The 14,006-nt window shown below is 37.7% G+C and overlaps 1 protein-coding gene across 1 annotated transcript; it reads right to left on the minus strand.

Annotated features, from left to right (window-relative positions):
* Positions 1-1,921: 1,921 nt before the first annotated feature.
* Positions 1,922-3,933, minus strand: LOC140987111 (type III polyketide synthase B-like). Its single transcript, XM_073455513.1, has 2 exons — positions 3,802-3,933; positions 1,922-3,467 (listed from the first exon to the last, which is right to left on the minus strand). Exons 1-2 carry the CDS (start codon positions 3,881-3,883, stop codon positions 2,470-2,472), a joined length of 1,080 nt encoding a protein of 359 aa, XP_073311614.1. The 5' UTR covers positions 3,884-3,933; the 3' UTR covers positions 1,922-2,469.
* Between the last annotated feature and the right edge of the window lie 10,073 nt (positions 3,934-14,006).

The following is a 14,006-nucleotide window of genomic DNA, read 5'->3' on the forward strand; positions in this document are numbered from 1 at the left end:
ATATTATCAAATTTCAAACATTTAGAATAACTACTTTTGATGTCATGATAAATTTTTAAAATACCAACAATACTCATTTAAAATTATAAAAATACTCTATGTTTATTTAATAAAAATATTATAAAAATCTATTTTAGTAAATTTATGTAATCCTCTATCGTTATCATATCTATTTTTCAAAATTTTAAAAACTACATAAATATTTTATTTAATCTTTATCCAAAATTTTAAAATATATATATATACATGTAACACCTAGTATATATATGTGTGTGGAATCCATCTACAACTATTATGTAATTTTTTTTTGGCGAGTGAATTGTGTCGAAGGGTCCCCAAAACAATCGTGTAATCGTCCAAATTTGTTGCCAAAATTTGCTATTTGCTTCTTCTTTTTACGCTAATGTCTCATCGATGGTGAGTAGGCCACAATGCCAGCCTGCATTGGTACCTACAGAATTTGTTCGCTTGCATGCATGCACTTTCTCTCTTATTGCCTTTTCTACCAACATAAATATATATTTTTCAGAGAATTTAAATTAATAAATCACATTACAATTTATTATTTCATCCTCATATGTATCTTCTATAGATAGGGTTAGTTCTTGTATCTTATTCAACAATCAAATTTCAAGAACTAAAACTCAATATTTGAGTACTCAATTTTCTGGTTCCAATGTCCATTTCCAAAGTTCTTTTTGCCACAATCTTTTTATGCCTTCTTCTTTTCCATCAAGTTCAATCACATTTGGTAATTCGTGATGTTTTTTTTATATGAGCCAGTTTCTTGATAAGTTAAAGTCCACTGTCCACTTGTAGGTAATAATGTTGTTGCGATCTTCTCGCAGACTAGCAATGGAGGTGTAGCAAGTTCCAACATCCCAAGAATAAGTAATATATCATACTTTGCTTTATTACCTATCGCCCTCCATTAAGTAGGTTCATTCAGTTTCGAGGTTTTGGACTTATGTAGACAATTTTCCGTTAGTTTATGAAATTTTAAAGTTCAAAGTTTTATAGTCGAGCCCAAGTAAAATTTGGGATACGATTTCTTGGCCAAGGCCGGAATAATGGGCTAGCGCTGCAAGTGAGTCGAGATGCTAAGCTAAAGTTCAATTTGACATTCATATTTGTCAAATCGCGAGTGCATGTGGAGCTCGAGACAGATTGCATGTAGATTGAAGAAAGTAATTGAAATGACCCATATGGATGGATTTGAAATCCAGAATAATTAGTTGAGCATTTGAAATGAATTTATAATCCTTAGCTTCAAATTTATCGATCAAAATGCAAACTTGGTCTCTATTTTAAGATATTAGATTTTTATATAATTTAAATTTAAGTTACTCTTTCTCCTTACCTTTTTTGTTACTTTGCTGTCAAAACTTAAGGCTGGTTGATGTTTATGTTGCTCAAGTTCGACTATCACTAGAAACACTCAATCGGGATCGATCGAGCTTGACTTCAAATTTATTTTCATTCAGCTCTAATATTGCATCTGTAGCTCAAATTCAAGTTGCTTAAATCCAGCTGACTGGCTACAACTAAGGCACAACTAACTTAAAGTTCAGATTTGATGTATTTTTTTTCTTTGTAGAGCTAAGTTCAATGCACTCCTAAGTACAGGAGCATTAATCGCCACACTGAGTCGGCAGCCGCTGATCATAACATTAATCTGCTTTGTCATATTCATATATTTAACTATGTTAATTATGTGTGTAGATTGTGGTGGAGCTTGTGCAGCTCGGTGCCGACTATCGAAAAGGCCAAATCTATGTCAAAGAATCTGTGGGACGTGCTGTTTCCGGTGCAACTGCGTGCCACCGGGGACTTATGGAAACTCTGCAGCCTGCCCTTGCTACGCTAGTCTCACTACTCGGAACAACAAACGCAAATGCCCGTAAATTAAAATAGGAATCTGTTTATTTCTTTCTTTCTCCCAGCAGAGTCCATTTATCAGGCTTAGATGGATTCTTGAATAACAGTGTGTCCTAAAGATTTGTACAAGTATTCTTGTGCTGAGCTCTCTTTGTTCTGACTTTGCTTTCTTCTTCACTTGTGGAGGCCTCTTCAAATATTTTTGGCACTTAAAATACTGTTCGGTACAATATTAATTCTCTGCCTTGTTCTTATTTTCACGTTCTAATGGTTCTGGTACTGATAAAAAAAAATAAGTTAAGGGGAAATATGGTGTAACGAGAAGAAAACAAAATTTATTTAGAAAGAATTATGAACAAACTTCATATAAAATTTTTATTTGGGATGGACAAGATTCTACTCTATTAGAGACCTGATTAAAATTTAAAATATACAGACATGTAAGTAACTTGTAATAGCATACAAAGTAGCTGGTTTACAAAGAGCTAAAATAGAACACTTGCTAATACATTTCATAATAAATATGTAAACTACATACATACCACCCCATTTCTGCTTTCCTGACAGGAAATTTTAATCTTTTAAACAGATTCACAGAGTGAGATTTTTTGTAAGAATCCCCTCAAATGTGATTCCAGGGCCAAAAGCCAAGATCGGTCCCCATTTGTTATCTACCTTTTCTTCTTCTTTCTTGACATTTTTGGCCTCTTCTAACATATACTCCAGCACATACACAATTGTATTACCACTAGCGTTTCCATAATCTGCCAAAGCCCTTCTACTGGCATTCAGTTTGTCTGGAAAAAGCTCCAACTTCTTCTCCAACTGGTTTAAAATTGCCGGTCCTCCTGGATGAACAGCCCAAAACAATTTGTTATAGTCTTTTTCAGAAAATCCGGCAAATCCCATCAGTTCGATACAGAAATTTTGGATATTATCTTCAATTATCTGTGGGAGCTCCCTTTCCAGCTTGAAACTTATGCCTTCTTCTGTGAGTTTCCCTTCAATAACCTTTTCTGTATCTGGTAAGAAATGTTGCAACGATGTGTGAAGTTCAAAAAGTGGCTTTTCGAGATTTAGAGTCGGGTTCGAGCCAATGATCATGGCTCCGGCCCTATCACCAAACAAAGCAACTCCAACCAAATCATATGGCCTTTCAGCACTTGGCGGCTTGTATCCAATAATGGTAGTTTCTGAGGTCGCAAGCAAGACGCGACTTCCAGGATTGTTCTCAGCAATATCTTTGGCTACTCGAAGACCAGCCACTCCACCCGAGCATCCTGAGAAGTAGAGCATGACCCTGCGAGTTTTTGGCCTGAGGCCCAGCCCTTTTGCAAGGTAGATATCGCCACCAGGCATTCGGGCTTCGCTGGAGGAGACGTATACTAAGTGGGTAATTTCTGAAACTGTCCTGCCCCATTTCTTGATGCAAGATTGTGAGGCCTCGATAGCCATTTTCGTGACAGCTGAGTTGCGAATGTCCAGCCTTTGCTTGACTGTTGGAACCCCTTCAATGGCTAGTTCAGGATACTTTTTAAGGATTTCTTCTGACATTACTACATATCTGGTCTTAACAGTGGTTGTCTTGCCTGTCGAGTCAATGACTGTGTAAAGAAGTAATCACTACATAGTAATATTTAATTTAATTTAATTTAATTTAACTAGAAAAATATAACACTTTACAATAAATCAGTATCAATCTGGTGTAACCGATAAAGAAATCATCTTATTGTTCTGACTGATAAAAAGTACTCGAGATTCACTACTTTTAACAGGCCCAGATTCAACCGAGAATCTGGGATTGATGGCGTAAGACGAACAAAATCACAATCTTAGACCTAAACTAGTCCCTGATTTTTTCAAGACAAAAGAAGGGAAGATGAAAAAGAAAAGCTACAAAATATGAGAAGAAAGAAAGCTTACAGAGCCGAGTGAGCTTCCGCTTTAGGTCGGGGTCGTCGCAGTTGGTGTTTTTGAAATAGCCATCAACCAGAAACTCTTGCATCACAAGTTGGTGAGGAAAGGCTTTGCCAATGGCTAGAATCGCCGCTTTTTCGGGACGGCCATTCTTCAGGTGTGGGGCCCTTAACTCTTAATCGTGATTACAATGCAATTTGATTAGGGTTCATTAAATACAGCGAAAAACGGGTTTAAAATTTTCTTTACAATGAGCCCAAAATATGTTATTTGATTATTAAAAATAGTATTTCATCTCACATCATAAAATCTGCCCCACACATAATCAAAATAACTCATACAACAACAAATCATATCCTCGGGACATGCCCCTGTATATAGATACATAAACATATATACTGGGAAAGACCACTAAACCTCAACTCAAACTGTGACTCCCTCTAGAAGTACCATCTCCGGTCTTCTGATATCCTAGAGTAGCTGTCATTGTCCACATACAAAGACAACAACAGCCCCATCTGGGGTGAGCAAAGCTCAGTCTGAAGCAACCACAATATATACCACAGATATCTAAACAATGATATATGGTATGCAATGCATGTATGTCGTGGAGGTATCAGGTCAAATGCCCATCCACTGAGCACATGTCAGAATCAATCGAATCGCTATCAATTCAATGCTCGAGCTGGCACCCCGACCTCAATCAGGGATACTCATATGATAACGTCGACAAAGCGTCGTCAAATTCAAAATCTCAATCAATCATTGGGGCCACAATGACTATGCTTTAAGGGTCATGTAATACCAAACATAGCATCGTGTTCACAAACCCCAGAATCAAATCAAATCATATCAGGGTATCCAAGGATCATAGCTCAACGTGCATGTCGTGTATGCCACATTAACTCAACAAATAAGGCATATAGACATGTATTCTCAATCCAATCAATAAAACATGTATCATATAATACAGATACCTGTCGTATGTTACCCGGTCGCAACATACCTCAATTCTGTTTTTCCAATTGATGTAGCTTGGAGATTGCAATATAATAATCTATCTACATCAATAATATATTCATTTCAATCAATAACATCATTCAAAATCAATAATATAAGTTTCAAATATCTTTTGAAACTTCAAAAATTCATATCAAATCAAAATTATAGCATAATTCAATTCCGACTTCGAATACGAGTTTCTTGCCGGTTATTCTATCGCATATATTGAAATCAACTTCAAATACATGCTATTCCAGCACTTTAATATTTAGAGCTGCTGAAACCAAAAGAATCTTGCCTCAAAAGGAAGCTCTCGACGCGATGATTCCGAATATATAATTTTTTTTCAAGTTTGGACAACGTTTCGAAGTCGATTCGGACGAAAGAAATCAATTTTCCTTTCTCTTTCTCGAAGCTTCAGCAAAAAGATGAAGATATGTACTGAAAACTTATCTTTATCAGCCTTATAACGTGTGCTACAGAGGTATTCGCGCATATGCGCGGGTAGTCTGCCCGCGCGCGCAGTTCTGCGCGGGTACGCATCTTGTTCTCTCCGAAACGCTATTTTAGGTTCCGAATTAGCAAAAGTAGTCAACATGAAAGTTGTAGCTCTATGTCTTGGATTTCATTTGCCACTGACCTCACTCCATTTTGGACATCGGATGCGAGAGTTATGCTCATTCTCCCAAAATATGTCAGTGCAGGAACTGCAACGCACATGATACACTTTGGGATGATTTTGCCCATATTTCTAAATGGATTTGGACAAAACTCAAAACATGAAAGTTTTAGTACTAAGTATTAGATTTCAAATGGAATTGGTCTCATCCCATTTGCACTAATACTCAGATGATTATGCCAAAAACCGTAACAAGTGTCATTTTTGTATTGCGGTTCAGCATACTTTTCAAACACAAATCAATTTCTAATACAATCTTTCATTATCACCACATATATTGTCATTTCCATTGTCATGATATACATCATATGCGTAATCAAACGATAATTTAATGAACTATCGATAATCAACATAAGATTTACGATAATACGATACACGGTCCTTACATTTCTCCCCCACTTAAAAGATTTCGTCCTCAAAATCTCAAGTGTCCATATATACAAAACATTGGTAAACATATAATACGTCACCAGTTATAGTACATATCAAAACTAAAATCAGTAAATGGATCATTATACATTGAATACAATGGAACATGTGGAATAGAATCAAACAAGTGCGGATATGATTCTCGCATCTTGCTCTCCAATTCCCACGTTGACTCCTCCACACTGGTAAACATATAATACGTCACCAGTTATGTCGTGTCCATTGCACTCGAACTAAAGGGATCGATTTGTTACGCAATATTTTCTCCTTTCGATCCATAATACAAACATGTTGCTCAACATAAGAAAGAGAAGGATCAAGTTCAACCTCATCAGTTAGAAGCACATGTGATGGATCTGGTTCATACTTTCTCAACATAGAAACATGAAACACATCATGAATGACATATAAAGCTGGTGGCAATGCCAACCGATAAGCAAAAGCCCCAACTCGAGCAAGGATCTCGTATGGACCAACATATCGAGGAGATAACTTCCCTTGCATGCCAAATCGAACAGTGCCTCTGAAAGGAGATATTTTCAAAAATACTTTGTCACCTTTCTGGAATTCCAAGGGTCGTCTTCGTTTATTCGCATAACTCGTTTGGCGATCCTGAGCAGTTTTCATCCGCTGTCGAATCAACTGAACCTTATCATTCATTTCATGTATCATTTCAGGTCTAGTCAATTGTCTTTCACCAATTTCATCCCAGAATAACGGTGACCTACATCGTCTCCCGTACAAGGCTTCAAACGGTGCCATACCAAAACTCGTTTGGAAGTTATTATTATAAGAAAATTCCACCAATGGTAAAGCATCTTGCCATCCCATTCTGAAATCCATCACAATCGCACGTAACATATCTTCTAACGTTTGAATTGTACGCTCTGTTTGGCCATTAGTCTGAGGATGATAAGCAGTACTCATAGCCAAACGCGTACCCATAGCTTCTTGAAAACTACCCCAGAATTTAGAAGCAAACTTAGGATCACGATCTGATACAATTGAGACTGGCACACCATGCAGTCTCACAATATTCTCGATGTATAAACGGGCCATTCTCTTATAAGGATAAGTCCGCTCATACGGAATGAAATGTGCAGATTTCGAAAGCCGGTCAATAACAACCCAAATATCATCTCAGCCCTTGGGCGAACGAGGTAAATGAGTCACAAAATCCATAGCAATATGTTTCCAATTCCACTTTGGGATTTCAAGACTATGGAGTAATCCTCCAGGTTTCATTCTCTCGGTTTTTACTTGCTGGCAAACAAGACATTTCGAAATAAATTCAGCAATGTCCTTCTTCATACGTCTCCACCAGAATTGAGGTCTCAACGTCAAAAACATTTTCCGACCTTTGGGGTGAATACTGTATTTGCTACAATGTGCTTCACGAAGAAGGGCAGATTTCAACTCAGACTCATTAGGGACTATCAGCCGACCATTAAGTCGTAAAGAACCATCAGAAGAAATCTGAAATCCAGACTGATGTCCTGCAGATACAAGTTCTTTCGACTTTTGGATCTGAGCATCGCTTCGTTGGGCCTTTCGTATTTTCGATATCAAGTTCGGCCCAATTTGCAATGCTGAGACAGTGACAGAATTCCAATTCGTGTGAAAAGTCCAACCAAAAGTACATATATCCTCATGTACCTTGGCGTCACTGACAAAAGCTAAAACAGAATCATGAACTTTCCGACTAAGGGCATCCGCAGTAACATTCACCGATCTCGGGTAATATTGAATCTCACAATCAAAGTCCTTCAAGAGATCCATCCATCTGCGTTGCCTCATATTCAAATCAGATTGAGAAAAGAGATACTTCAGACTCTTATGGTCCGAATAAATAATAAAATTTTCTCTGTACAAATAATGGCGCCAAATCTTCAAAGCAAACACAATGGCAGAAAATTCAAGATCATGAACAGGATAACGTGTTTCATGAGATTTCAATTGAAAACACGCATAAGCAACCACTTTGCCATGTTGCATCAGAACACAGCCCAAACATTTACCAGACGCATCTGTACACACTAAAAATCCTCCGGTACCTAAGGAAATAGTTAGCACAGGTGCTGTGGTCAATCTCGTATTCATCTGACCAAATGAATCTCTGATTCTTCCGTGTCAGTTGAGTAATAGGTTTAGCTATTTTCGAAAATCCTTCAATAAAACGACGATAATAACCAGCTAAACCCATGAAGCTACGGATCTCAGGGACATTCGTAGGTCTCGGTCAATTCAATACAGCTTCAACCTTCGCAAGATCAACAGATATGCCATGTCTCGAAATGACGTGGCCTAAAAATACCACTCGATCCATTCAGAATTCTCATTTGGACAATTTAGCATATAAATGACCATTGCGAAGAGTTTGAAGTACCAGTCTCAGATGTTCAGCATGTTATTTTTTCGATTTCGAATAGACAAGAATATCATCGATAAATACAATAACGAATCGGTCAAGATAATCTCGAAAGACACGATTCATTAGATCCATAAAGACAGCAAGAGCATTCGTGAGACCGAACAGCATAACCAAGAACTAATAGTGGCCATACCTGGTACGAAAAGCAGTTTTAGGCACATCTTTGTCTCGAACTCGTACTTGATGATAACCAGAACGAAGATCAATTTTAGAATAAACAGAAGTACCCTGAAGCTGATCAAATAAATCATCAATACAAGGAAGTGGATACTTATTTTTCACACTAGCCCGATTCAATTTCCTATAATCGATACACATTCGCATAGTACCATCTTTCTTTCGAACAAATAAAACTGGAGCTCCCCAAGGTGATACACTCGGTTGAATATATCCCTTATCGAGAAGATCCTGTAATTGTTCGTTCAATTCTTGCAATTCCAGAGGTGACATGCAATAAGGAGCTTTCGATATAGGCGCAGTTCCCGGCATAAGAGCAATGCTAAATTCAACTTCTCGATGAAGAGGAAAATCAAGAATCTCATCGGGAAATACATCCGGGAATTCTTTCGCAACAGGAATATCAGATAACGATGGCTCCTTTTTCGAGACATCAACAGCGTAGATAAGAAAACCCTCATCTCCGCTAATCAAAAGTCGAGACATTTCCAGATAGGGCTGGGATCGGGTAGGGACCCATCCCGTAACCTCCAAACCCGATCCCCGTCCCGATAAGAATTGGGAATAAAAAAAGATTCCCGATCCCGTACCCGACAAATATCGGGACCCGAATGTTCGGGATCGGGTCGGGAAGGGAGACAAAATCCCGATAAATATTTTTTAAAAAATTCGGAACCTGAAACTATGAAACCACATGCCTTATCATGTGAAACTAGCATAAGAGATTGAGTAGAGATGTGGCTTCCTTTCCCATTTCTTGGATTACACTTCTAACCCTTTAAAAATGTTATGGTTCCAATGGATTCACTCATGAAAACTTGCAACGAAAACCAGAACATTTTTGCAACCAAGTGCCGAAATTGTATGTTCAAATTAAAATGTAACAGGAATGTTAAATCTGAAAATTATCTACCAAATGATTGTATTTTAGTAGCATCCAATTTCATATCCCCCAAATGTATTGCAATCATTTGAAGTTTATAACGAGGATCTAGAATATGACCAAGGAAAATAAGCTTGTTCACCTTCTCAAGATCACCCCAATACTTCTTGAACTTACTTTCCATTCTCATAGCTATTTCTTGCAATGAAGGATCTATGATGTCAAGCATTGTCTCGTTAATGACGGTCCCCATTGAAAGTATTTCCTCCCAAATCAAAGTTGATGTAGTTGTCTTGCTAGCACTAAGTTGCAACGTAGTATCATAAAACCTCTTGAGAAAATTGACAAAGACTTGTGCTTTTTCCCAATCCTTTTCGTTGGGAGGCCCCACTCTCTTTTTCTTCTCCGAGCCATCAATCTCCTCAAAATATTCAGCAAATTGTGCATTCTCTGTCATCCTTCCAAACACTTTCTCAAACTTGTATGCAACAGAAAGCATTTTATAGGTGGAATTCCACCTTGTAGGCACATCCATTGGAACGGTTGACATTTTATCCATCTTCAAGAGGATAGCACATTCCCTAAATTGGTCCAACCTTGCCCCAGAAGAGTGAATATATTTCACACAGTTTTTAATAGACTCAACTGACTCATTAAGAAACTTCAATCCACTCTTGACAATTAAATTTATAATATGACAACAACATCTCAAATGCAAGTACTTACCATCAAATAACAGAGTGCCCATTTCCTTTAGTCCTTTTCCCATGTACTCCACTGCTTTATCATTCGTGCTAGCATTATCAACTGTTATATTAAAAACTTTGTCTATCCCCCAATCACTCAAACATGTCTCTAAAACTTTGCCGATGGCATATCCTCTGTGAGAGGTGATCTTGGTGAAATTTATTATTCGCTTATGCAATTTCCAATCATCATCCAAGTAATGAGCAGTGATTACCATATAGTTGATATTTTGAATCGAGGTCCAAGTATCAGTCGTGATACTTACCCTTTGATCACGGATGACACTCTTTATCTTAGCCACTTCCACAGCATATAAATCCCAAACAAGAGATGCAATTTTCTTTCGGTTAGGTATCTTGAATCGGGGTTGAGCCTCCTTCATCATCTCTATAAACCCTGTCCCTTCCACAACCCTAAACGGCATCTCATCTTTAACAAAAAATGCAACAACCTTATCATCAAGCTTTTTTTGGCTAAAGATGTGGGGTGTCAAAGCATTATTCATGGACGATTGTGTTAAGATAGGTTGAGAAGAAGTCGAATTCACTACATTATGAGGATTTTTTTTGCATTTCTTCACATGCCCATCAATGCCATTATTCCCATGTGTTTTGTTATGGGCAGGAACTTCAGTTTTGCAATAATTGCAGACAGCAACAATAGCAATGACCTCATTTTTGTCATTTTTTCTCACAATTTTCTTGGCATGTGACCACACATTCGCTATTTTTTTTCTTTTAGCTCCAACATCCACTACTTCTTCTTGGATGATAGGTGTTTTGGATGGAGATAATGTTTCAGGTTGAGTGGTGGAAGGAAGACTACTATTTCCACTAGATGCATCCATGTTCACCCAATCAATAATAAAAGAAAAAGATGAGTTGTCTATAAATGTATTCATAAGTTCTAGTGCATTAAAAAACAAATATTTGAACAATTAGCAGTCTTTATTGTGTGCAATTGTTGTTCAGCTAGCAGTATTTAGAAAGCTTTGATACTTGAGGATAAGATAGACGCGAATGAAATGTTCAGGTTTAAGGCCTCCACACATAATGAAACATATAAAGAAACTATAGATAAGAACACAAAACTTATACTCTTCCAGAATCGAGAAGTGTGACTGAAATCATCTCTAAAAAAAAAAAAACTACCCCTATCTTTAGAAAATAACATTTGCAATAGACTTTTTTGCATCATAGTTTGTTCTTTAGTGTTATTCCTGCTTGAGAATAGCGAAGAACAGGAAAACTGAATAATATATCTCATCATATTCTTAATTAACAAAGAAATAAGATTTTTTTTCCAAAAATTCATTTAAAGAGTCAAAGGCACATTTTGCAAGTACAGAATAATCCTTGGAGATTGAATTGATTTTAATATATCGAATGCTAACAAGGTTAACATAGAGCATAGTTTTTATACTAGTTTATTAAGTTATAGAAATCTTCATTTAATCAACTTTCAATATGCACATATCTGATATCCCTCAGAGAGCCCTAGTAACTCAACACTCACTTCATATAAAACAAGTACAATTAATCTGCTATCATAAATATGAAATTTCAACACTTCACAATATCCAACAAGTTTAGCCAAAATAGAATCGAATATAAGAGAAAATTACATCTAAATAAAAACACTAAATGACCACATATACAAAATCGAGCAATTAAATATAACCATATATCGAATAGTTAATACACGCTTCAAATAAAACCTGGGTTGTTTGAAATCCCAACAAAACCAACCAGATACCAAGGAAAATCGAGGCTGAAAGGAAGAAACTAGGAAGTAATTGGAAGGAACTGTAGCAGCGAGAGGGGAGAACCGTAGATTAGGATTTAGGGTTATGGGGTGGGTTTTTGACCTATATGTCTATATATTAGATTTTTAAAGTTGTTAGATTAAATTTAAAAAATATATTTTAATTTAATAAATAAAATTAGTATTTTAGTCTCTTTTTCAAATAAAATTAAATCTTTAAATTTATTAATATATTCGGGTCGGGTCGGGAATCCCGTCGGGTATATCCTATATTCCCGATCTCTCTCCCGATTCTGAGTGGGTCGGGAAAAATCCCGACCACTCTGGTCGGGAAAATTTCGGGTCAGGCCCGGGTCGGAAGTCGGGACGTGTCGGGAATTTTTTGATTTTTGCCAGCCCTATTTCCAGACAGGATACCAAAGGAATTTTAGCTTGAGAACCCTTGCCATAAAAATTCCACTTGGGTCCATCAATTGGTCGAAATCGAACCACTCCATGAAAACAATCGACAGTAGCTCGATTTGTTGTCAAGATATCCATGTCAACAATACAATCAAAGTCGTGCATTGGGAGGACAATCAAATTCAGGAATATCACATTATCCTCGTATATCAATACACAATTATGCACAACTTGCTCAGCCAGAATAATCTTTCCTGCTGGCGTGGCTATCGACAATGTATCATACAACGGAGTACACATAATACCATGAGATGCAACAAATGCATGAGATATGAATGAGGGAGATGCTCCAGTATCAAATAAAACACGTACAGGATAATTGCAAAGCATGCAAATACCTACAATCACACCACCAGGAGCTTCTTTCGCCTGATCCTCGGTCATGGCATACACTCGAACTTGAGGAGGGCCTTGGGCACTCTGACTACCAGGTCCTCGATAACATGGAACATTCGACTGCTGAACAGAGGAATCAGGAACATCAGGTCTCGTCACACTGGGGCCACTTCTAAATCCTGGCAACAAGTACCAAACATACCTCGACACTGTTCGACAGTATGTTTGCCTCCACAATGGCTACAATAAGGAGCAGTCACTGGACTCCCTCTCTGGGATCCACTGGAACTCGAAGAAGATGAAGAAACAGTGGAACCACTCTTCTTAAACTTCATACCTCTCGGACGCAAGGTAGGCTGCTGAGCTGTCACTGGAGGTGGAAGAGTGTACTGTGGACCTCCTCGCCTTAATCCAGCTTCAGCTACCTTTGCTCGTTCAACTGCCTCTGCGTAGCTCATAGGCAAACCAGAAATGACAAAAGTATATATAACAGGATGCAATCCATTCACAAACCTGTTATATTTTGCTTTTACATTCGCAGTTACGTGAGGTGCATACTTCAACAATGTAGAAAACTTCGAAGCATATTCTGCAACAGTCATCGTTCTCTGCTGCAGACTATTAAATTCATTTTCTTGAGCAGTATAATAAGAAGGAGGGGAATACTGCTCCAAAAACTGGGCCTTGAAGACATCCAATGTGACTTCAATCCCTGCCTCCTTCCGTCCAATCTCAGCGTCTTCCCACCAAGATTTTGCTCGATCTTTTAGTTGGTAGAGAGCAAGTTTCATTCGCCGAGCCTTAGAGCATTCCACAATATTAAACAAGTGCTCGATATCCTTTAACCATGCATCTGCTCTTTCTGCACTCTCAGTGCCAAAGAACCTCGGGGTTTTCAAATCCTGGAATCGAGCCATCACCAGATCCATGGACAATCCTTCGAATTGTCCAACTATCCTCTCAGTACTGTTACTCGCAGTTTCATTCGTGGGGATCCATCTACAAATCAGAGGATCAATATCACAAATCAATATCAATTTCACATCATCATCATCTCATATCATCAATCTCATGAACAACTTACACAAACTAAATCAAGTAGCAAACGCACAATTCATTTGTGCCTATTACGTGTACACAAGACTCAAACGAGCATTCCCAGCTATGCTCTGATACCACTCCGTGTGGGGCTCTTAACTCCTAATCGTGATTACAATGCAATTTGATTAGGGTTCATTAAATACAGCGGAAAACGGGTTTAAAATTTTCTTTACAATGAGCCCAAAATATGTTATTTGATT

Source organism: Primulina huaijiensis, chromosome 11, assembly GCF_012295235.1.
Source record: "Primulina huaijiensis isolate GDHJ02 chromosome 11, ASM1229523v2, whole genome shotgun sequence".
Classification (NCBI taxonomy): Eukaryota; Viridiplantae; Streptophyta; class Magnoliopsida; order Lamiales; family Gesneriaceae; genus Primulina; species Primulina huaijiensis.